At 43.8% G+C, this 22,465-nt stretch overlaps 1 protein-coding gene across 2 annotated transcripts in view; it reads right to left on the reverse strand.

Annotated features, from left to right (window-relative positions):
- Positions 1-19,876: 19,876 nt before the first annotated feature.
- LOC137299997 (sodium channel protein type 4 subunit alpha-like) overlaps positions 19,877-22,465 on the reverse strand; it is a 151,547-nt gene continuing 148,958 nt past the window's right edge. For both annotated transcript variants that reach the window (XM_067969061.1, XM_067969060.1), the window contains one exon: positions 19,877-22,053. In XM_067969061.1, coding sequence (XP_067825162.1) covers positions 20,516-22,053 — 1,538 coding nt within the window. In that variant the 3' untranslated portion in view covers positions 19,877-20,515. The remainder of the gene's footprint in view (positions 22,054-22,465) is intronic.

Below are 22,465 nucleotides of genomic sequence, written 5' to 3' on the forward strand. Positions count from 1 at the left end.
TCTCTACTTACCTTATCAAAAATCTTCATGATTTCAAACACCTCCACCAGGTCTCATTTTACCTTTCTTTGTTCTAGTGAAAAGAGCCCCTGTTCCTCTATAATCAAAGCCTCTCATCCATGGTACCATTCTAGTAAATCATTTCCATACCCTCTCCACAGCCTTAACACCCTCCCAAAAGTAAGGCGCCCGAAACTGGACACAGTGTAGCCAATTTTCAACTGCCAGCAGTCTGTTCCTCACCTGAAAAACAGGCGGCTGGCAGTTTAAAGTCAGGGGGCACCATGGCCATCCCATTCATGCCCAAGGCCTGTCCGATGCAATTTTCAGGGGGGGGTCTGTAAATGGGTGAGCAGCCCACCTGGCCACCTGCCTGTATGCAGCGGGAAGCTTCTTAAATATGGAAACTGGGATTCTATGATAGTTGTAGGACACAGGTACAAATGGGTAGAATGTGGCATGGTCCGCCCATTTGTACCATACGATGAGAGATGGTCAGCGTGGGAGATGGTCGGTTTCCCACCTTCCCACAACCCAGTGAACTGCAGTAGAGCGCTCGCTGGGTGCCCACAGCTTGCTGGCGGCAGTAAAGTGAGACCTGAACCGAAAATGTTGGCATTGGGCAATGCAGCTGCTCTGCCGATTTCGTGCCTGTTTCGGGCAGAAGTCAAAGATTGTCCTCAGTATTCTAACTGCTGCCTAATCAATGATTAGTACAGGCTGAGCATTACCTCTACTTCTGTATCCTGTACCCTCAATAATAGAACTTAGGAACCCAATTGCTTTTGTTTTACAATTTTATCAACTTGTTCTCCCATTTTTAAAGATTTGTGTATCTGGACTCCTAAGTCTCTCTACTGCTTTTATAGTTTTACCGTTTAGTGTACAAGTTTCTCCTTATTCACTTTTCTTCACATTAAGTTTCACCTGGCATCTATCTAACCAACCTACAAACCCGTTTATGTCCTCCTGGAGTCACTTACAGTCATCTTCCTGGTTAACCATGCTTTCTACTTTTGTGTCATCTGCAAATCTTGATACTATGCCCCTATCCTCAAGTCCAGATTATTTATATATATTGAGAAGAGCAACGCCAACCCCAGGGGTTACCACTGTTTGCACCTCTCCAGTCCGATGGACATCCACCGACCACTACCCTGCTTCCTATTTGTGCTGCCACACTCTCTTTAATGCCATGTGCTTTAATTTTATCAGCACGCCTCCTAAGTGGGACCTTATCAAATACCTTGTGAAAATCCACATACACAACATCCAGAACATTTCCTTTATCAATACACTTCCTCAGTGATGACATAAAGAGTTCACAAAGTCATTGTCAGCCAAATGCCGGTGCAAACATTTAGGGGGTGATTTTAAACCCCAAGAACGGATGGGTTGGAGGCGGGTGGGAGTTGAAAATTGTTTTTTTTTGGGTCGCGACCGCAACCCAGCTTTATTTCCGGGTTTGACATCAGTGTGGAAAAGTACAGGCTTCCCACTGGGAATGCAAAGTCCGAAAATTTTGCGGTTGAGACCCAAAAAAACCAACTATTTTCAACTCCCACCCGCCCCCAACCCGTCCGTTCTTGGGGTTTAAAATCACCCCCTTAATTAGCTTCTGAATACTATAAAGGCGAGGAACTGAGACCAATAATATCACCATCTATACTCGAGCAGCTGTACAAAAAATCCGATAGCAGTTTCAAAATGATTTGCATTACCCCCAAATAAAGATGTCATCAAATGATGTAGAATATAATGTATTCACTGCTCCCGGCACTTGGCTGGTGCTAACCATAAAACTCAAAAAGGAATGAAATTCTACAGATCGCACAGACTGTAGCCACTCTACACCAGTGGTAGAGGGGGTCGATGTTTAATGCGAAACGCTACAGGAGATGGCTAGTTTTTTGTTAAATGGAGTGTTCCAGTTCACTTGTTGAATCTTTGAGTGTAGGCTTCAGATTCTGGATCAGCAACTCTGAAAATATGATAAATGTCAAAACTTTAATATGGGAATCATTTTTAAATTTGTAATTTAAATGGTAGGCTTATCATCAAGATTGCGGCCCATGGAATAAAGGGGGCAGTAGCAACATGGATACAGAAATGGCTAAGTTAGAGGAAACAGAGAGTAGCGGTTGTTTTTCAGACTGGAGGGAGGTGTACAGTGGTGTTCCCCAGGGGTCGGTGCTGGGACCACTGCTTTTCGTGACTTGGACTTGGGTGTACAGGGCACAATTTCAAAATTTGCAGATGACACAAAACTTGGAAGGGTAGTAAACAGTGAGGAGGTTAGTGATAGACTTCAAGAGGATATAGACAGGCTGGTGGCATGGGCGGACAGGTGGCAGATGAAATTTAACACAGAAAAATGCAAAGTGATATATTTCGGTAGGAAGAACGAGGAGAGGCAATATAAACTAGAGGGCACAACTCTAAAAGGGGTACAGGAACGGAGAGACCTGGGGGTATATGTACACAAATCATTGAAGGTGGCAGGGCAGGTTGAGAAAGCGATTAAAAAAACGTACGGGATCCTGGGCTCTACAAATAGAGGCATAGAGTACATAAGTATGGAAGTCATGATGTACCTTTATAAAACACTGGTTCGGCCACAACTGGAGTATTGTGTCCAGTTCTGGGCACTACACTTCAGGAAAAATGTGAAGGTCTTGGAGAAAATGCAGAAGAGATTTACTAGAATGATTCCAGGGATGAGGGACTTTAGTTACGTGGATAGACTGGAGAAGCTGGGGTTGTTCTCCTTGGAATAGGTTGTGAGGAGATTTGATAGAGGTATTCAAAATCACAAATGGTCCAGAAAGAGGAGATAGAGAGAATCTGTTCCCATTGACGGAAGGGTCAAGAACCAGAGGACATAGTTTTAAGGTGATTGGCAAAAGAAACAAAGGTGACATGAGGAAAAGCTTTTTACACAGTGAGTGATTAGGATCTGGAATGCACTGCCCGAGGGGGTGGTGGAGGCAGATTCAATCATGGCTTTCAAAAGGGAACTGGATAAGTACCTGAAAGGAAGAAATTTGCAGGGCTACGGGGATAGGGCAGGGGAGTGGGACTAGCTGGATTGCTCTTACATAGAGCTGCGCGGACTTGATGGGCCGAATGGCCTCCTTCCGTGCTGTAACCTTTCTATGGTTCTATGATCTTTTAAATATATCATTGGCGGCATGCAATTCCACAAATCACCACTAGATAGCACCAATATTCCATTGAAGCGTACTGTCGAGCTAATCCTCTGCGTTTCAGGGTTCATTGTATTTATTTTCATTAAAATAGTGGATAAAGGAAATTTCACACAAACACACTGGGGTTGAAATTCTGCCACGTTATAAATGTGTTCAAGGAAAGTTCCTCTGAGCTGTATTTCAGGTGAAACTAAGTGCGTTATTTAGACTAGGATCTGGGCATGTCCTAGATCACACTCAAAATTGGACCCTTACTGCTTTGCATGTCATGAAACACATGTGAATAGGTTTTATGTACCTCAGTTTGTCCTCCTGACTGTCACCTGGAACTCTATCGTTTATACACAGAAGTTAAAATGCAAGAGTAAATTCAATGCTCCCGCGCTCCCAGCGGGGAGTCACACGCCAATGAGTGGAGAGTAGACACTACAGTGCTGTAGCCTCATCTTTGACCTTTGCTCCCATTGAGGGAGCTTCCTGCTGGCAGTGTGGGGTCAGTGAATTCATCCTAGAGACTTAGGCCTCACTTTCCGAACCAGGTTTTGTGGCAGGCAGTAGGATGGGAAATTTGTGACTTGTCCAATTGCAAGTACGATTTCTACAGGTCACGCTGGGCTACCAGCAACCGCCAGGGAACCTACTCTTGAGTAGGTCTGGCCCCATTGCTGTTATCTCCCCCCACACCCTGTTCTCGTACTTCCAAATCGCCTTCTCTTCCTGCAAAAAAAGAAAGAAATTGGAATGATTGCTTTAATCACAATATATTTAACCCCGGGGGAAGCTGCACAATGACACTGCTTATTCACTCTTTGCTGAGGGCCACAATCTCAGACAGTGTCGTGCCCTCAGCAATGCTCCTATTCACAGCATGGTGGAGTGAGACCACTGCATCTGCCACTCCCCATATGCCAAGCTCTTGATTTCAGATGTGCTGCTGTCAGCCTAGGTCAGTTGTTATAATCTAAACTGATACTTTAGTGCAGTACTGAGGAAATGCTGCATTGATGGTGGATGGTATTATTCAGATCGGATGTTAAACCAAGGCCACATCTTCACTTTCAGGTGGACGTTGAAGATCCCAACGTCCTATTTAAAGTTCTCCTGGTGTTACTGCTTCAACCAACACCACCAAAACAGATTTTTCATTTAATTTGCTGTGCTTAAAATGGCTGCCGTATTTTCTCACAGTGACTGGCATTCAAAGATAATTCATTCATCCATGCCTTTGTCACCCCCGACTCGACTATTTCAATGTTTTTCTGGCTGGTCTCCCATCCTTCACCTTCTGCAAACGTCAACTCATCCAAAACTCGTATCCTATCCCGCACCAGGTCCCGCTCACCACACCCCCTCATCCTTGCTGACCGACATTGGCTCCTGGTCCCTCAACACCTTCAACTTAAAATCCTTATCTTTGTGTTTAGATCCTTTCATGACCTCACCCCTCCCTGCCTCTGTAACCTGCTCCACCTCCTCCCCCCAAACTCTCTGTTCCTCCCTTTGCCCCAACGTTGGTGGCCATGCCATCAGATGCTTAGGCCCTACCCTCTGGTATTCCCTCCCTAAACCCCTCTGCCTCTCCAAACCCTCTCCTCCTTTAAGGAGTTCCTTAAAACCCACCTCTTTGACCAAGCTTTTGATCACCCCTCCTAATATCTCCCTCTTTGGCTCGGTGTCAATTTTTATATGATTACGAAAATTGATGGGCAGGAAAAGACCAGCTAGTCCACCAAGCCTGCCCCACACCATGATGGGCGGAGCATCATGACTAAAACACTTCTTTCCACCCCGCCCCCCCCCCTATCCCCTCGCAGCCATGTAATCTCCTGGGAGAGGCAAAAAAACAGAGAAAAAACCCAGGGCCAAAAAGGGGAAAAATACTTGGGAAAATTAATCTCCGACTCCCTCAGGCGATCGAAACCAGTCCAGGAGATCACATGGACCAAGTGTTATCTATAAAGACACTTACTTTTTGTATGATGCGATCTCTGCCCCAGTCAAGAATCAGTCCAGCTCCCTCTTGAAGGCAAAGAGTCAGCACCCACCACACCAGCCGGCAATGTATTCCAGAGGCTGACTACTCTCTGGGAAAAGAAGAATCGCCGAACATCCAGTCTATTCCTACTCTTCCATAGTTTAAACTCATGTCCCCTGATCCTTCCCAATCTGTTAAACTGGATTAATCTATCAATACAGACGCTATCCAGCCCTTTAATTATTTTATAGACCTCTATCAGGTCACCTCTAAGTCTACGCTGCTCTAAAGTAATAAACCAAGGCCTATTTGAGTAGCTGACGTTCTTTAAGCTAGGAATCATTCATGTAGCTCTCCTCTGGACCTTTTACAAGGCCATTGTATCACCCACCATGTGGGGGGGACCAAAACTGGGCACAGTACTCCAGATGCGGTCTGACCAGCAACAAGTATAGTGATAAAATGGTGTCCTTTGATTTATACTGAATGGTTCTATTAATACAACTCAGTACCTTATTAGCTTTAACTACAGTTTCTCCACATTAGTCATGGACCTTCAGTGATCTGTGCCCAAAACACCTAGGTCTTGTTCTCTCTCAACCTCTTTCAGTATTATTCCCTGCAAATGATATGTGTATTCTGTGTTGGCCCTACCAACGTGCATGATGCTACATTTATCTAAATTAAATGCCATTTACCATTGTGTGGCTCATTCCCCTAGCACATCTAAATTTTTTTGGATTTGATTGGACTCTTCTCCTGTCTTAACCCATGTACAGATTTTGGTGTCATCTGCAATCTTACTTCCAATACTCCCAACCACTGTCCAGGTCATTAATAAAGACTGTGAAGAATAATGGGCCTGGGGGACACGACTAGTAACATGTCTCCAAGCTGAACCACCTCTGTTAACTACAATATTTTGGCTGAGGGATTCGAGCCAATTCCTAATCCAGCACTTCAAATTCCTACTGCTACCACAAGATTCTATCTTGTGATGTAAGCTAGTGTGAGGTACCTTATCAAAGGCTTTCTGAAAGTCCAGGTAGATAATGTCTACTGGATTTCCCTCACCTACTACCCTAGTGACTTCCTCAAAGAACTCAATCAAATTTGTAAGGCACGACCTATTTTTTCAGAAGCTGTGTTGTGAATTTCTAATTACACCTCTGTGAAGCACCTTGGGCCGTATTTCTACCTTAAAGGGCGCTATATAAATGCAAGTTGTTGTTGTTTTTGTGAAGTGGTATGGGACATCCTGAGGACATGATAATATGCGATATAAAGGCAAGTTCTTTCTTTACACTCTGGCATTTCCACACGCGAAGAGGGACAAAAATAACCTCCAAACTGATAATTCTATTATAACTTTCAGCTTTACAGAAAGAGATAGGGAACAGCATCTTTGGCAACATCCAACAGTCAGGTAATCATGTGTCGAAGCCCAGAGACACGTGTTTAGTGGCAGTGTTAAGGGGCACAATAGAAGGGCAGATAAGTTGTAAGTGAAGATCATTGGTATAATCTCTCTAATTCTCTGGGCGAGCTGTACAGTTAATCCGAAACCCAAGTCATCTATGTACTCAAAACTCAAAATCTCCAACATCTGCTAGGCTTTGGGAATCTACGCAACCAACAAACAGTCACGGCACAGCTCAAACTATTTGACAGCCTTTCAGTAATATGCCTTTCAATGTAGGCCTTCTGGAAACATGGTTTTCTTTGGATTGCAGCACCAAAAGGGAGCTTGTTCCCCCCTTTGTTTCATTCAATCCTTTCTTGTTATCAAATGTCCTGTAATTTTTGCAATGTTACGGGTGAAACTGTACACAATGCGCTTCTGATTTATCGCAAAGATATTAAACTCTTCTGTACGTGTTTTAAAAGAAAAAATGACGCACAGCTCACTAGGAAAAGATGGAAGGATCTGTGATTAAATTAACAGATGCCTCCGGGTGTCAGGTTTAGTCTCCATGTGAGGAACAAGACTGGTACATCAGTGACTTGGCAGAGAAAGGACCACAGACCAATATCAGACTCTACAAATAGAAATGATGACTGCTGCTACACCACAAGATGACAGCTTAGCACTTGGAGAAAAATGTCACATACAAGTTTTTAGACATTTAGACTGTTGACATAATGTATCATTTTCTACAATTCCGAAACCATTTATTCGACACCTGATGCTGCAGTTTGAGTTTTGCTGGACTATTTGTAAAATAGTGACTGTACTGAACCATATGTGAAATATAATGAACTCAATTAGCAGCCCTGTATAAATTAAAGCCCGGAAAGGACAGTTTGAGATATTAAGGGGTAATGCTTAATGGCCTAGAAATTGGTCCATGCACTGCCCATTTTTTGGGTGTTAATGGGACTACTAAGACCCCAATATGGCGGGCCTTGTGCATAATTCCTATTGGAAGTGCGCCCCCGCCATATTGGGTAAGAACAAAAAATATGTGTCCTTTACCCACGCCTGAAGCAGGCATTAGGCCCTTTGCATATGCAAATAAGGGGCGTTACACCTGTTTGAGGCCCCCTCTCCAAGACTGGTTTGCCTTGAGCAGCTGCACTCAAGGAAAACAGGCTTAAGGTTCGTCTGCTAGGCCCAATCAAGAATGTAAGTTACCTGAGTGCCTCTCCCGCCTCACATTAAAGGAGCCGATCGCCACCGCTCACCACCGACCCCTCAATGCAGTCGATCCCCTCCCATCTCTGTTTCTTCCAGTCCCGACCCCTGACCCTCCTCCCCAGACACCGTACCCGTCCCCATGCGCATGATTCCTGGACCCGAACCAAATCCCGATCCCAACCCCGATCCTGGGCCCGAACCCCGGAATGGACCCCTGGCCCCAATCCTCGGCCCCGATCCGGATCCCCGATCTGCCCCCCAGCCCCAACCCCAATCGCGGACCTGACCCTGATCCCAGACCTGACCCACTTACCTGTGACACAAGCAGCAGCCGGATCTTGCAGCCCTCTTTGCCAGCAGGCTTTCATCGCCTCACTGGCTCCATTATAATGAGGCCCAAGGCCCAATATTGGGGGTGCCTCAGGCCTCACCATTCAGGCATAGGGAACGCACCTGAATTTTGGGTCAGTGAGTCCATATGATATTCCTCTGTCCACTATAGGTCAACACCTCCGTAAAAATAGCAGACAGAGGAATGTCGTATGACCGTGTTAAGTATATTTATTCTAATATCGCATACAGTAATTTCTAAGTTTAAGGCTCATTAGTAGAGCTGTATCAGGACTTAAATACAAGAAGCCAGGCAACAGTTACCACGGATACTTTTGCGGCTAGAATCTGTTTCTGTATTCAAGGGCATAACTCATTGCGATATATAAAATATGAAATGTTTACTTCCTTTCCAGATTTGGAATTTGCACAGGATCTCTTGGATTACCGACTTCTAAATTTGTGTTCAAAATTGAACAAACCGGAAGGCCATTTGTACCGAAATAATCCTGTAATGCGAGTATCCTGTACATCGGGTTTCATTTACTGAGCAGATCAGTAAACAGAATACATGAATAAGTCCATCTGACTGCTTATAACATTCAAACAAAACATTTGATCCCTCTGTCATCCCGTGCCCGATACAAGCAAGGGAGTGCTCCACATGCTCCATTTAATGGACAGCTGCAGCTAGTATTTCCATCTTATACGGCTGAATTATCCAATGAGTCTTTCCAAGTGTTACAAGAATGGTACACCCGCTGACAAAAAAGCAAATTGCCCTGTTGGACAAAAGTCTTCCTTTACGTGCGTGAATAGAATGGAAAAGGTTTGGCTGCTCTTCTGATGGCTCGGGTGTTTAAGGCAGAGAACAGAATCCAAGGTTCAAAAAAGATTCTGGACTCTGGATTCTAAAACCCGCAAAAATGTCCGCTTGTTAGCTGCTCCCGGTGCCTCAGTTAGTAAGTTCACTGCTCGCTGTGGAACGGAGTCATGCAAAGCTCACCTCAGCTGCGGTGCCAATAGGGGTGCTGGAACTGGGCTAGGGAGCAGAAGGAAATCAGCCAGGGTTGCCATTTCTGCTCACTGTCCTATGACTCCCGCTGGAAGCTGCTCATGTGGGGATGTTGGGTGAGGACTGGATTGGGCTCATCTGTGATTTGCTTCCTGGTTAAACAGCTTGCCAGTATTCAAAAGGTTAGCATCACGCATAGAAAGAAAAGAGAGAAAGAACTTGCATTTATATAGCACCTTTCATGACCTCGGGAAGTCCCAAGTGCTTTACAGCCAATAGAGTACTTTTGACGTGTAGTCACTGTTGTAATGTAGGAATGGAGAATGGAGAATGGACTGGTGGGTAGAGGTACTGGAGGCCCACTGATACCTGTATATGAGTGAGTGCCTTCAGGATGGGAGAGGAGAATATTGGAGACCAAGGGGTAAATTTTAACCCTATGAATGGGTGGGCTGGGGGCAGGTGGGGAGGTAAAAATTGTAAAAAAGTAGAAACCGCCTCCAACCCGCCCACTTCCAGTTTTAACTGAGGCGGGTCGAGGGGTGGGCGACCATCCCATTCTCAGGAGGCAGGACAGTCTGTAAAATCTTATAAGGAGGCTGCTGGCCTCCATTTTATTAGGTTTTTAAATTTTTAACTCTTGGGGGCTGGGATTCTCGAGCCTTCTAATTCACGCCATGTAAGTGGAGGTGATAAGGCCTGGATCCACAGGTAAGTGCCTTTATTGCACAGCTTGTGGGCCAGGAGGGGCAGGAGTGTTTCCTCCAGGCCCAACAAGCCTACCTGCAGTGATCCCATGCATGCGATCGGCCACCCCCTCTCCCCACCCATGCCCAACCCTCCCCCCACGATCTCCGACCACCCCCACGATCTTCGATCATCCCTCCACGATCTTCGACCTCCATTGACCCCCCATGACTGACCCCCGATGACCACCCAATGACCGACCCCCGATGACCCCCCCATGACCGACACCCCATGACTGACCACCCCCCCCATGATGACCAACACCCTCCCCCGATCTAAGATTTACCCGCTGGCATCCGCTCCCTGGATGCTCTCCCGTTTGACTAACAACTGGCTGGATGTTGGGCAGGAAACCTACTGAAAAAAATTGAAAGACGTCCTTATGTTAAAATCGTAAGGGATTTCAGGAACTTCTGGGTTTCCCGTCAGGAAATTCCTCCCCACCCCCACTCCCTTCCCGGCTCCCCGTTAAAATTTACCCCAACATTTTTTTTTCAATTGAAGTACAAAGCATGTCACCCTGTTGATGAAGCTATAACCTTAATGACAATATGCATTCTTGTATTGGTTTATATGAATAAACATAGATTAATGGTTTTGTCATGTAAGATTTTAACATAAAATCAATAGAATTCAATGTTACTAAAACATTTTAAAAGTTATATGTCAAAGTAGAACATGAGGTACTGTGTCAAGGCACTAAATAGATCTCTTCAGGCAGTGTGGAGGGTCACGGTCTATGTCAAATGACCTGCTCACATCTACATCATCCTGGCCTCTCCAGCATGAATGGATCTGGATCATGCTCACCTCAATCTACCTTTCTACAATGAAAACAATTTCAGTTATCATTCTCTCCTCAGAAGTTAGAGTCCGTAGCCACGATTGTACCTCTTTCTTGAACACTTTCCAATGCATTAATACCTTTAGAAACTCCAAATGTGGCTTCACCAGTGATGTACATTGATGTACAGTATAACTTCTTTTTGCTTATAGCTAAAAGCACTTGAGTAGGTTCCTAGTGCCACATAGAAAGAAGAGCTTGCATTTATATTGCGCCTTTCATGTCCCCAGGATGCCCCAAAGCATTTCACAGCCAATTAAGTACTTTGAAGTATAGTCATTTGCAATGTAGGGTAATGTGGTCCAAATGAGTCATAGGATGTGTGCAGTTCACTAAATGGTAAATTGTTAAACTTGGCTGATTTATGCAGGCAGTTCCCCAAAGGAAGGAAAGGAGGGAAATCAGCAGATGAGTCACTACTGGTTGCTGTTATGCAGCTGGCCTGAGAGTATGTTAACAACCCCCTTGCTTTGTGAGCAATGGCACAATGGTCAAATTATTTAATTCTCCAAGAATTGCGCCAGGGGGTTATTGCAGGGTAACTTGAGGCCCCCTTACTTATGTCACAATAAAGTCACATTGGTGTTGCTATCCATTGATTCTAAGGAGAGATTTTTCACTTGGTGTTCCTGGCATTTGCTGGGAGTGCCAATGAGGCAAATCTCCCCTTTTGTGATCGGTTGACATTTTCTCCCCTCATCCAGCCAATCAAATTTTAAAATTTATCTTAATGGAATTGGTGGGGGTGGAGGGGGTGGGAATAGAAGGAGGCCCAGAGGATTTGAGCAGTAAGATGGAATTTGGCAGGGCCCAACAGTCAAGTCCTAGGATAAAAAGAAAAGAATGCCAATCCAATTAATTAAAATATTCTAATAATCATAAGTCATGATAAATGCCAACCTCAATCACTGGTGAACGAGAGCGTGTGAATTTGAAAAATTTTGAGGAGCTAACGTTGCTGAAAGGCAAATGGACATATGTTGTATTGTAATATACCGTTGGCACAGTGCTTTTAGTGGCAGTGTGTGAGGCTCTTTGTGGTGTATGGCATATGTTACTAATGGTCGTCTAGCAACAAACATGAAAAACAAGTTTAATTTAGTTATTAATGTAAAGTTTATTACAATTTTACAGGGAAAATGTTCATGTTTTTTCCAAAAGAATTATTTTCCTTCAATATTGATACATTTTACATCTCCAAATTTAGCAATGTATATTACAGACTTAGTACAGGCTTGTGTAGATCTTGGGGTTTAATCTTAAGAACTGGGCTAGTGCAGGTGCAGTGTTCACAAAATCCAGCCCCGTGTACAAAACGTTGCAATCAGGTATCCAAGGGTTAAAATCAGGGCAGAAAAAAATTGTGGAAGGCCAGAGAAACAAACCTAATATTCATTTATCAATCGAATTTTGGTGGAAATATAATACTTGTAACCCATATCAGTAAAACAATTATTTTCATCAAGAGTTTTAAGATGATTTTACAAGTAGGAGGCTTAATGCATTTGTATATAATTCCATCGTTCCCTATTCTAACTGTGGAATTAATCTGTTTAAAATAAAACAAAATTAAAATAAAAACAGGTGCGGTAATAGAAAGTAAGAACGAAATTCTTGCATTCACATAATGCCTTATCATGTAGATAAAATGTCTCAAAGCACTTCATGCAGTAAATTATTTATTGGAGAGCAGTGATTGTAACTGTAAAGGCAAACAAAGAACTGTGTACAAACATATTCAATGCAATTTTCCCTCCTGTATCTCAATAAATAATCCTGAGTCAAAAGGTTATTGGTTCAAGCCCCACTCCAGAGACTGGAGCACATAATCTAGGCTGACACTGCAGTGCAGTACCGAGGGAGCACTGCACTGAGGGAGCGCTGCACTGTCGGAAGTGCCGTCTATCAGATGAGATGTTAAACCGACACCTCATCTGCCCTCTCAGGTAGATGTAAAAGATCCCATGGCACTATTCAAAGAAGTGTAGGAAAGTTCTCCAGGTGTTTTGGCTAATATTTATCCCTCAACTAACATCATTAAACCAAATTATCTGATAATTTATTTCATTGCTGTTCATGGGACCTTGCTCCGTGCAATTAGACCTTCATGGAATCATATAGCACAGAACGAGGTAATTTGGCCCATCGTCCCAGTGCCGGCTATCCAATTAGTCCCACTCCCTTGCTCTTTCCCCATAGCCATAGCTTGTTTCCTGACACTACAACAGTAACTACACTTCAAAAGTATTGGGCTGTACTTCACAGCGAAGTGTAATCAAAAAAGGACGCTGAGCCAAACAAAGCAGGATGCTCAAACAGCTGGGTTTTAAGGAGGGTCTTAAAGGAGGAGAGAGTAGAAAGGGAATTACAGGGCATGGGGCCTAGGTAGCTAAAGGCACAGCTACCTATGGTGGGGACAAGGGATGGGGGTTCACTTTGTGACCCTGAGCTGGTCACTGCACCTTTGGAAAGAGCAACAATGCTATGGAGGGGGAAGGGTTAATTTATCATATCCTGCAATCTCTACAGCAGGTCAGTGAGGCGATCGGTGCATAATGATACTAAGCAACATTTTATAAACCACCACGGGGGCCGATTTTAACTTTTGGCGGATTCAGGGCAGGCGGTGGGCAGTAAACGGAGCGATCGCAGTGCTCGCCCAACATCCTTGATGAGAGGCTCAAGCCATTTTAACGGTCGGACCTCATTTACCTGGAATTGGTGAGCTGCGAGTGTTGAACCAGTGTTCACAGGATATCACCAATCGGCGGGGTGGGGGGGGGAGGGAGAAATTGAGCAGCACCTCCGCAGGGCCGAGCTGGAAGTTAGAGGTTGGTGGGATGGAGCCTTAATGAGGCACAGCCTGAAACAAGCTACCAATTTCCAGGACCAGCTGGAAATGGCAGCAGGCATATCGGGAGCAGGAATGGGGGGGTATGTTCAGCACTGCCATGTTGGGAGCGCTACCACCTAGTTCTCGCCTGGTGGGGACAGAGAAAATCGGCCCCCATAAATCCAGGCAAAGCTTAGACCACAATTTATCCTGAGATGCTTGGTACAAATTTCTAAACGTGATTGAACATTGAAGAAACCCTTCCCCGCGACAAAAGGTGATTGCTGTTTTTTGAAAAATTGGGCTCCAGGTTTCCTCCATTTGACTGATGATCAAATTTGAATTAACCTTTTAATACCACAGTCTTTTAAGTAGTCTTACGGATGGGATGGCCTGAATTAGTTCTTCATGGAATCATATAGCACAGAAGGAGGACATTTGGCCCATCGTTCCTGTGCCGGCTATCCAATTAGTCCCGCTCCCTTGCTCTTTCCCCATAGCCCTGCAACTTTTTCCTTTTCAAGTATTTATCTAATTCTCTTTCGTAAGTTACTACTGAATTTGCTTCCACCGCCCTTGAAGGCAGTGCATTCCAGATCATAACAACTCGCTGCATATAAAAAAAATACTCCTCATCTCCCCTCTGGCTCTTTTGCCAACTATCTTAAATCTGTGTCCTCTGGTTACCAACCCTCCCACCAGTGAAAACAGTTTCTCCTTCATCTTCTTGATTATTTTATAAGCCCCTGCTGAATTTCTTTATTCAGAAGAACTAGCTCACCAGCACTCCTCAATAACTATAAAACATTAACTGGTGAATTATATGAGATAGAAGGATTTCATTCATTCTTTAATTTTAAACCACACATTGGGTTGGTGGGTTAGTTGTGTGACTTGGTGGGACAGTGCATGGCATCTTAATAAAGGCTTAATAAAGGTTAATGGCTGTTTCTGATTAAAAAAAAACAGCAACCGTGGAATTAGGAAAGGCCATTGAGTTCATTCAGCCTAATGTCTTCCACAGACAATGTACAGTCCATGAACTCCACCCTATCTAAGTAATCTCCTGAGAGAAAGTTCTACATAAGTACTCCCTGATCCCCAAGGTTTTCAAGTAAAGCTCCAGAATATTTAATCTTTCTCACATCGCCACTATTTGATTGGCCGCTGTCCTCCAAACAACATCTCACCCCTGTACTAGCAGCACAGTAATCATGAGAGTCCCTACTGATGTTAATTCAGTTCCCTTCCATTATTGGGCTCAGAAACTCCTCCCCACACCCTCCGGTGAACAGTCATCACTATTTTAAAAATTTGACAAAATATTATTTTGCAGTTTGAGGTCAGAAAAATCAAACTAAAGATCTCCCACAAGAAAGGGAACCACATTCTTTGAGAGGTTAGTCAATTGGGGGGTCAATCGATACCTTAAAAAGGGAGCTGGACTGATATCTGTTGAGAAGGGTTGTTGAGATAATAATAGCACTGCATGTGTTTCAGGAAAGGGAGGGAATCAATAGGTAGTGGCACATGGGGGGGAGGTCAGTTAAATAATAATCATTCCTGAACTCTGAATTGAGTGGGCTTGATGGGCCGAATGGAGTGGCCTTGAGGGTCCGAATGGCCTTGCCTCGTTCCAGGCTTTATGCTTTTTTTGGTAAAGGGGCCTCACTGCATTCATTCTCATCCTCCTCACCTTTGACTGCCTAGCAGGCCCCACATTGTACATTGATTGTAGATTTTGTCTGACCATTGGTGAATGGTCAGGGGCTTTGACCTTTCACACCAAGAAATTGTATTTTATTTTCTCCTGAGGTTGGTTCGTGACGCACGACTTTCAGAAAAAAAAACAAGAATGAGGAATGGTCAGAATACAGATCAATGCATTGTACTTCGGCGGTTTTATTAAATCCATCAGATCCACTACCCTGCCATAGTATGTCCATGTACTGCTGTGCGTCACTATTGGTGAGCTGTTGCACTACCTGTCAACAAACTTACATCAGGTTTTTGGGCTCAGTTATGAATGAAAAATACAACTATGCCACATGCTGTCAATGAACGAGAATTCAACAATATTTACAAACCAAAGCTTGCCTGATACAATTATATTTAAAAAAAGACATTCAGCTGTGTGCACAGGCATCATTTCTCACCTTTGAGAACATTGTAAGCAATATAATTTTACCAGTAACTGGAATTTTCATGACGCAGGCTAACCTGCAAAAATAAGACTATGAGCTTTAGATACAATTCCTATTTTATATTGAGAAATTTGAGTAACAGTCGAGCAATTAAGAACAAAATAAATAGAAACATGCTGAAAACCAAATGATTTCACATTTACCTAATTGAACGGACCACCTGAGCAATTACCCTTCCTTTTAATCATTTGGTACTTCTTTCCATATAAGCTTAATCACTAGAACACATATATGTGTATGTGTTTTTTTTCATATTATTGTATTTATCCATATATTCTTCACAACATAATCAAGGAAAGTAACAGTAATAAGACCATGATAAACAGGATTACTGCTATTAATTCAGTCAGATTATTTTGTCTCAATCTGAAAAGGCATTGTGCCAGCAGTACCAGGGACAAGGGGCCTGGTCCCTGTCTGGAAACAATGGATTAGTTAGGGTTACCATCTTTTGCCAGGTTCAAAACTAAATGGGACACGCCAAGGGGGGAGGATCATGGTTTGCAGTTCTGATGTTTCCTTTGCTGCAGAAGAAAATTCATGAATAATTTCAATAACTCAATGGGGGTAATTTTGACTTTGTGTGATAGTGTAAAATGGGTGAAAGTGAGTCGGCAGCTCATTTTACATCGCTCCCCATTTTTATTTCCATTGAAGTCAGACAGAGGTGTAAAGCGGGCTGCCGACTCACTATATCACCCGTTTTACACCATCACACAAAGTTAAAGCTATTCGCAATGATTGCTGCCTCCATAATCACACAGCACTGTTGTAAAAATAGAAACAAATAGACTTTTGTTGACTATTACTGAAATTTCTGGAGAGCCTGCTTGAAAGCAGACTTTAGCTAGCAACCCAAGGGGTTAGTCTTAAAGTGGGGTTCATACCGGATGAGAGGGCCCAATGGTTTAGCCTGATCTGAAAATTCTGTATTAAGTCCAGCAAGTTTGGATTCCTGGGCAAGTTCACGTGACACAGGACGTTATAATCAGGTGTGGTGTAAACCTTTGCTACACTTCCTCCCTTGCATTTTGTTCAAATTTAAAGTTTAAAAATGTGTTGGTGCAGATGTGACCAGTGAGGCGATGAAGTCATTGCATCACAATCATTTGGCTATGCTGATATATTTATGCTGATAAAAGGGCCCAAGCAATACTCTAGTAAAAAGACTGAGGTTCTCAGGAGTAACACTTCTTACACACTGCAAGTAGTAGATGGGTTTGTTGACAGTAAACCTCTAGATGTTCCAAATTTTCATGATGGACAATTGCATTGCTGACTCAGTGGATCCTCACAGTTACCTATGGAGTACTGCCATACTCCATATTGTATGGAGTACTGCGTTCAGTTTTGGACACCGCACCTCAGGAAAAATATATATTAACCTTGGAGGGGGTGCAGCGCAGATTCACCAGAATAATACTGGGGCTTAGAGGGTTAAGTTATGAGGACAGGTTGCATAAACTTGGTTTGTATTCCCTTGAGTATAGAAGGTTGAGGAGTGATCTGATTGAGGTGTTTAAAATGTTAAAAGGATTCCATAAGAAAGATACAGAGGAACTATTTCCTCTGGTGGGGGAAATCAAGAACATGGGGACATAATCTCAAAATTATAAGTAGGCCATTTAGGTGTGAAATCAGGGAGCACTTTTTCACACAAAGGAGTGGAAATCGGGAACTCTCTCCTCAAAAGGCTGTGAATGTTAGGACAATTGGAGCTTTCGAGACTGAGATAGATAATTTTTGTTAGGTAAGGGTATCAAGGGATATGGAGCAAAGGTGGGAAATGGAGCTGAGGTGCAGATTAGCCATAATCTAGTTGAATGGCAGAGCAGGCTCAAAGGGGCTGAATGGCCTACTCCTGTTCATATATGTAAATCCAGGCATTTAAGATTATTAAAATTATGGACATCATGCAAGTAGGCAGTATGTTTGAGATGATGGAGTTGGCTAGAACTAAGTGCCACCGATACAAACTGAGGAAGTAGGGGGTGAGGTTGGATGATTATTTTTCCCAGGAGGGTGACTGACCTGTGGAACGAGATTCTGGTGGAGGTTGTGTAGACTGATTCCTTAGTCCTTCAAGACAATGTTAGATGGATTTCTGAAGAATGAGGTGATCACAGCATATGGAAGGCAAATGTAAATTATTCTGGAAAACTGTGCGTAGATCTGGGAGTGCCTGGGGCTTGCTTGATTGCCCATGTGAGGTCAGAGAGGAATTTTTAACTTAAGAGGACTTTGTTTTTTTTGCCTCTCCCAGGAGGTGGGGAAAGAGATGGTTGGTGCACAGGCCTGAAGTCAGCCAAAAGATGGGAGGCGAGTAAATATGAGCCTGAGGGCCTTTTCTTATCCTTAGCAACATAAACACAAACATTTTGTCCCAGGCTGGGAGGCTTGCATGCCTCTCAACTGTCTCATTTTTTTCCTGGGGTATCCTACATAAGAACATAAGAAATAGGAGCAGGAGTAGGCCAATCGGCCCCTCGAGCCCTGACATTAAACAGCACTGCTGAGAAAAGCAGCAAGACTCCCAAACCTATCCGATTTACCAAAATCTGCGTTAGAACATTCTCCAGCTTCAACCTTCAAGCCAGATTCTCAACACACTGCAGGTCAAGAGGTGCAAAGTCTGCGATGCTGTCCAGGATCCACATCAAACACAATTGTGCGAATCTTTTTATTATGCGCACAGAGTATCCAAGGTTGTTCCGAACAATCCAGTGATTGAAAACAAAGTGTTAATGTATCAACACATACGAAGCCATAAATCAGAATAATCAATGAGCTGACCTCTCAATGTTTTATGATAGTAGAAGAAAATGATTGTATTGTCCTTGCAATAGGATTTGTTACTTCACCTTGAGCGATGGATCCCACTGATGGGGAGGGAGGAGGACTCAAGATTTCGCAAGTATGCACAGTGACGTGGGAAATCTCTACAGCAGTAACTATACCTACCCTGAAACACTAACTCACAATATCAGGCTGTACAGGCTATAGGGAGGAATTGAAAGTCGCACTGTCCAGTGCATTTACATCAGAGAAATAGCAGTAATTGTGAGACACTTTGGGGTAAATTTTAACCCCAAAAATGGGTGGGTTGCAGGCGGGTGGGGAGTAAAAATACTCCATTTTCACAGGGGGATGGCATCCCGACTCCAACATACCCTCTCCTGGGTCTAACCCAGGCAAGTTTGTCTGCGTGTGGAGAACAGACACCAGGAAGTCCCACCTCCACTTAAATCCGGCAGGCCGATACTTAAAAGGGCAATGTAGCTCATTGAGATACTTGAGGTACTTAATATTGTGTGTATTGAAATAATAAAATGAATTTAACCTTACCTGTTCGGGTTTCCCATTGCTTCCCATTCATATCAGGTGAAAGCAGATGGGAAGGGCTGGATCCATGAGGTGAGAACCTTTATTGCACTACTTGTGGGCCCAGAGGAGCAGGAGTGCTTCATCCAGGCCCAACAAGCTCACCTGGCCGACAGGACCCCGCGATTGGCCAACCCCACCCCCCCCCACCCCTCCGATGGTGGAACCCCCCCACATGGTGGGCCCCACCTACCTCCGGCTCTTCACCCGACCTCCAGTGACCTCTGATCTCTTCATCAGCCCCCCGATCTCATCAGCACCACCGCACCCCGATCTTTTCTCGGCCCCCACTCCAATCTTCTCTCTGTCACCGCCTCCCCCCCAATCTTCTCCCCGGCTTATGATCCCTGCCTCCCTCCTTCTGATCCCTGACTGACTGCCGGGGCGCGAAACCCGGAAGTGAAATTGATGGGCCTCATTACCACTTAGCTTCTGGATTTTGCAGCTGGAAATCCTCCCCCCTTGTTCACTTCCCGGCTCTCAGTTAAAATTTACCCCTTTGAATGCCATTTTACTTTGGTGCCTTGCAGCATATCAAAACGATTATATTTAAAATAGTATCTGAACAGTTGAATTTTAAAAAGATTACGACACAATAATTAAGCAGGTGGCGTTTCTTTTTAAAATTGTATTGTACAAAAAAATAACGATGTACTGTAATGAAAGTTCATCTCCAGCTACAATTTGAATGCTACATACATTTTAGACAAGTGGCATTTATTAGACTAGTAAAAGCACAGTATTGAGAGAGCTAAAAGCATTTTTAAGTTGAGCAGCTTTGAAATGAAACTGGAGAAATGACCATTGGACTAACCCATGTGATAGTGGTTTTGTTTCTGTAACTATCAAAAGACAACCCTGAATGGCGTTTAGTATTAATTAAACGCAGCATATCTGATATAAACACCATCACTGAACAAAGATCAACCACATTTCCCTGAAGGGAAGCACGTGGCTCAAAAACTTCTCTTTAACAGACAGCAACACTCAATGTTACTCTCTTTTATACAAAACAAGTCGTGACACTGGAGAGATGCACATTCGAGTTGCAGCTAAGCACTTTGTCGTAGTATCGCTTACAGTCAAGAATGTTGGAGAGATTCTTTTTTTAAAAGATGGCATTTTCCTCTGGCACAAGAATTGTAACCGTACTGTGGGTCCTCTCAGATTATACTGCAAAGACCAGTTGTTCAATGCACTTCCCACTTGTTGACTGGAAACTTTCGGTGCTAGAAAACTAGAGACAAAGTAACATTCTTGAAGGTACTAGTGCTATACACCTTGGCACCTTGTGCTCTGCTTCAGAAGCTTGGCTCTTTGCAAGCACTTTCAACCCCAATTATACAGTTGACTCTCTAACACCCTTTGCTTCAGAAATCCAGTCTATTGGTTCGGCAGCAGTTACTGCCGCTTCTAGAGGACTTGCTGCTGCTTCTAGAGGTCTTGCTGCCATTTCTAGAGGAGTTGCTGCCATTTCTAAAGGTGTTGCTGCCACTTTTAAAGGACTTGCTGCCATTTCTAGAGGTGTCGCTGCCATTTCTAGAGGAGTTGCTGCCATTTCTAGAGGAGTTTCTGCCATTTCTAGAGGAGTTGCTGCCATTTCTAGAGGAGTTGCTGCCATTTCTAGAGGTGGCGCTGCCGCTTCTAGAGGAGTTGCTGCCGCTTCTAGAGGACTTGCTGCCATTTCTAGAGGACTTGCTGCCATTTCTAGAGGACTTGCTGCCATTTCTAGAGGAGTTGCTGCCATTTCTAGAGGTGATGCTGCCGCTTCTAGAGGTAAGCTCGGTTTACTTTCTTTATCAGATTGGTATTTACCGTAGTTTTGACTCATTCGAGTAGCGAGTAACCCTACTTTCTCTGGAGCGTCTTCGTCAGGTAGAATTGCGTCTGTTGCGCTGCGGCGGTACATGTACGAAGCGTGTTTGACAGAGCGTTTCAGCAGATGACGCCGGAAAGCTCGTTGAATTTTGACTGCACAAACCTCCTCTTGCTTTCGGCGAAGAGTGGTGGTTATGGGTTCATACGAGACCTTGGAAGGATTGGCGGCCATGAACTTCTCCTCCATTGACTCCTTCAGTGCATCCATCTCTCCAGATTCACCCAGTACCTCCTTAGTCAAAGCAAAGAGTATATCCAGACAGTGGATTTTGTCACCAGACACCATCGGTAAGTCCATGGTAATTAGCTTGATTTTATTCGGTTTGGCAATCCGCAATGGCTCTTGCAGCGTATCAACGAAGTCAGACATTCTGGCATACTCAACAAATTGTGTGGCTTCCGGATCGAACTTCTCCCAGACTTCATAGAACATTTCAAAGTCATCCTCGCAAAGTGGTTCAGCACTTTCCTCAGTGGCCACATTGAAATTCTCCAATATGATGGCGATGTACATGTTCACCACAATCAGAAAGGAAATGATGATGTAGCTGACAAAAAAGATAACCCCCACCATTGGATTCCCACAATTCCCCTTTACTGTGGTGCCTGGATTAGCTGCTTTGGGATCACAATCGGGAGGGCCGCTGTTCATAATGGGCATGAGCAGACCATCCCAGCCGGCTGAGGTGGTAATCTGGAACAGGCAAATCATGCTGTTGCCAAACGTTTCAAAGTTGAATATGTCATCGATACCCGCTTCTTTTTTCGCATACGCAAAATTGGACATTCCAAATATGGAATAGATGAACATAACTAGAAAGAGCAAGAGGCCAATGTTGAACAAGGCAGGAAGTGACATCATCAAGGCAAACAAGAGAGTTCGAATTCCTTTAGCTCCTCTGATAAGTCGAAGGACACGACCAATTCTGGCTAACCTAATAACTCTGAACAGGGTGGGTGATACAAAGTACTTCTCTATTATATCTGCCAACATAATACCTGAAACAAATAAAAATGGGTGATACAATAATTATTTGAGATACAACTAATAATTGCAAATGGTAGACATCTGAAATAAAAATGCAAAGTGCAGTGAGTTGGTCAACATAAAAGAGAAAGAGACATTAACTCTTCAGCTCCCACTGAAACATTAAATGATCCTTCTCTTTCAGGTGCCAACTGACTCGCTGTGCATTTCCAGCATTTTCTATTTACCTTTTTCAAAAATCTATTCCCTGAAAATAAACATATTAGGCTAGATCTTGATTTTGTGTGACAGTGTAAAATGGGCAATAGCGAGTCGGTAGCCCGTTTTACAGCTCAACCATTTTGCTCCATCGCACAAAGTCAAGATCTACTCCATTGTTTCTAGATACACTGCGCAATATAAAATGCAGAAAACACTCGTACT

The sequence above is a fragment of the Heptranchias perlo genome, chromosome 30 (genome assembly GCF_035084215.1).
Source record: "Heptranchias perlo isolate sHepPer1 chromosome 30, sHepPer1.hap1, whole genome shotgun sequence".
In the NCBI taxonomy this organism is placed as follows: domain Eukaryota; kingdom Metazoa; phylum Chordata; class Chondrichthyes; order Hexanchiformes; family Hexanchidae; genus Heptranchias; species Heptranchias perlo.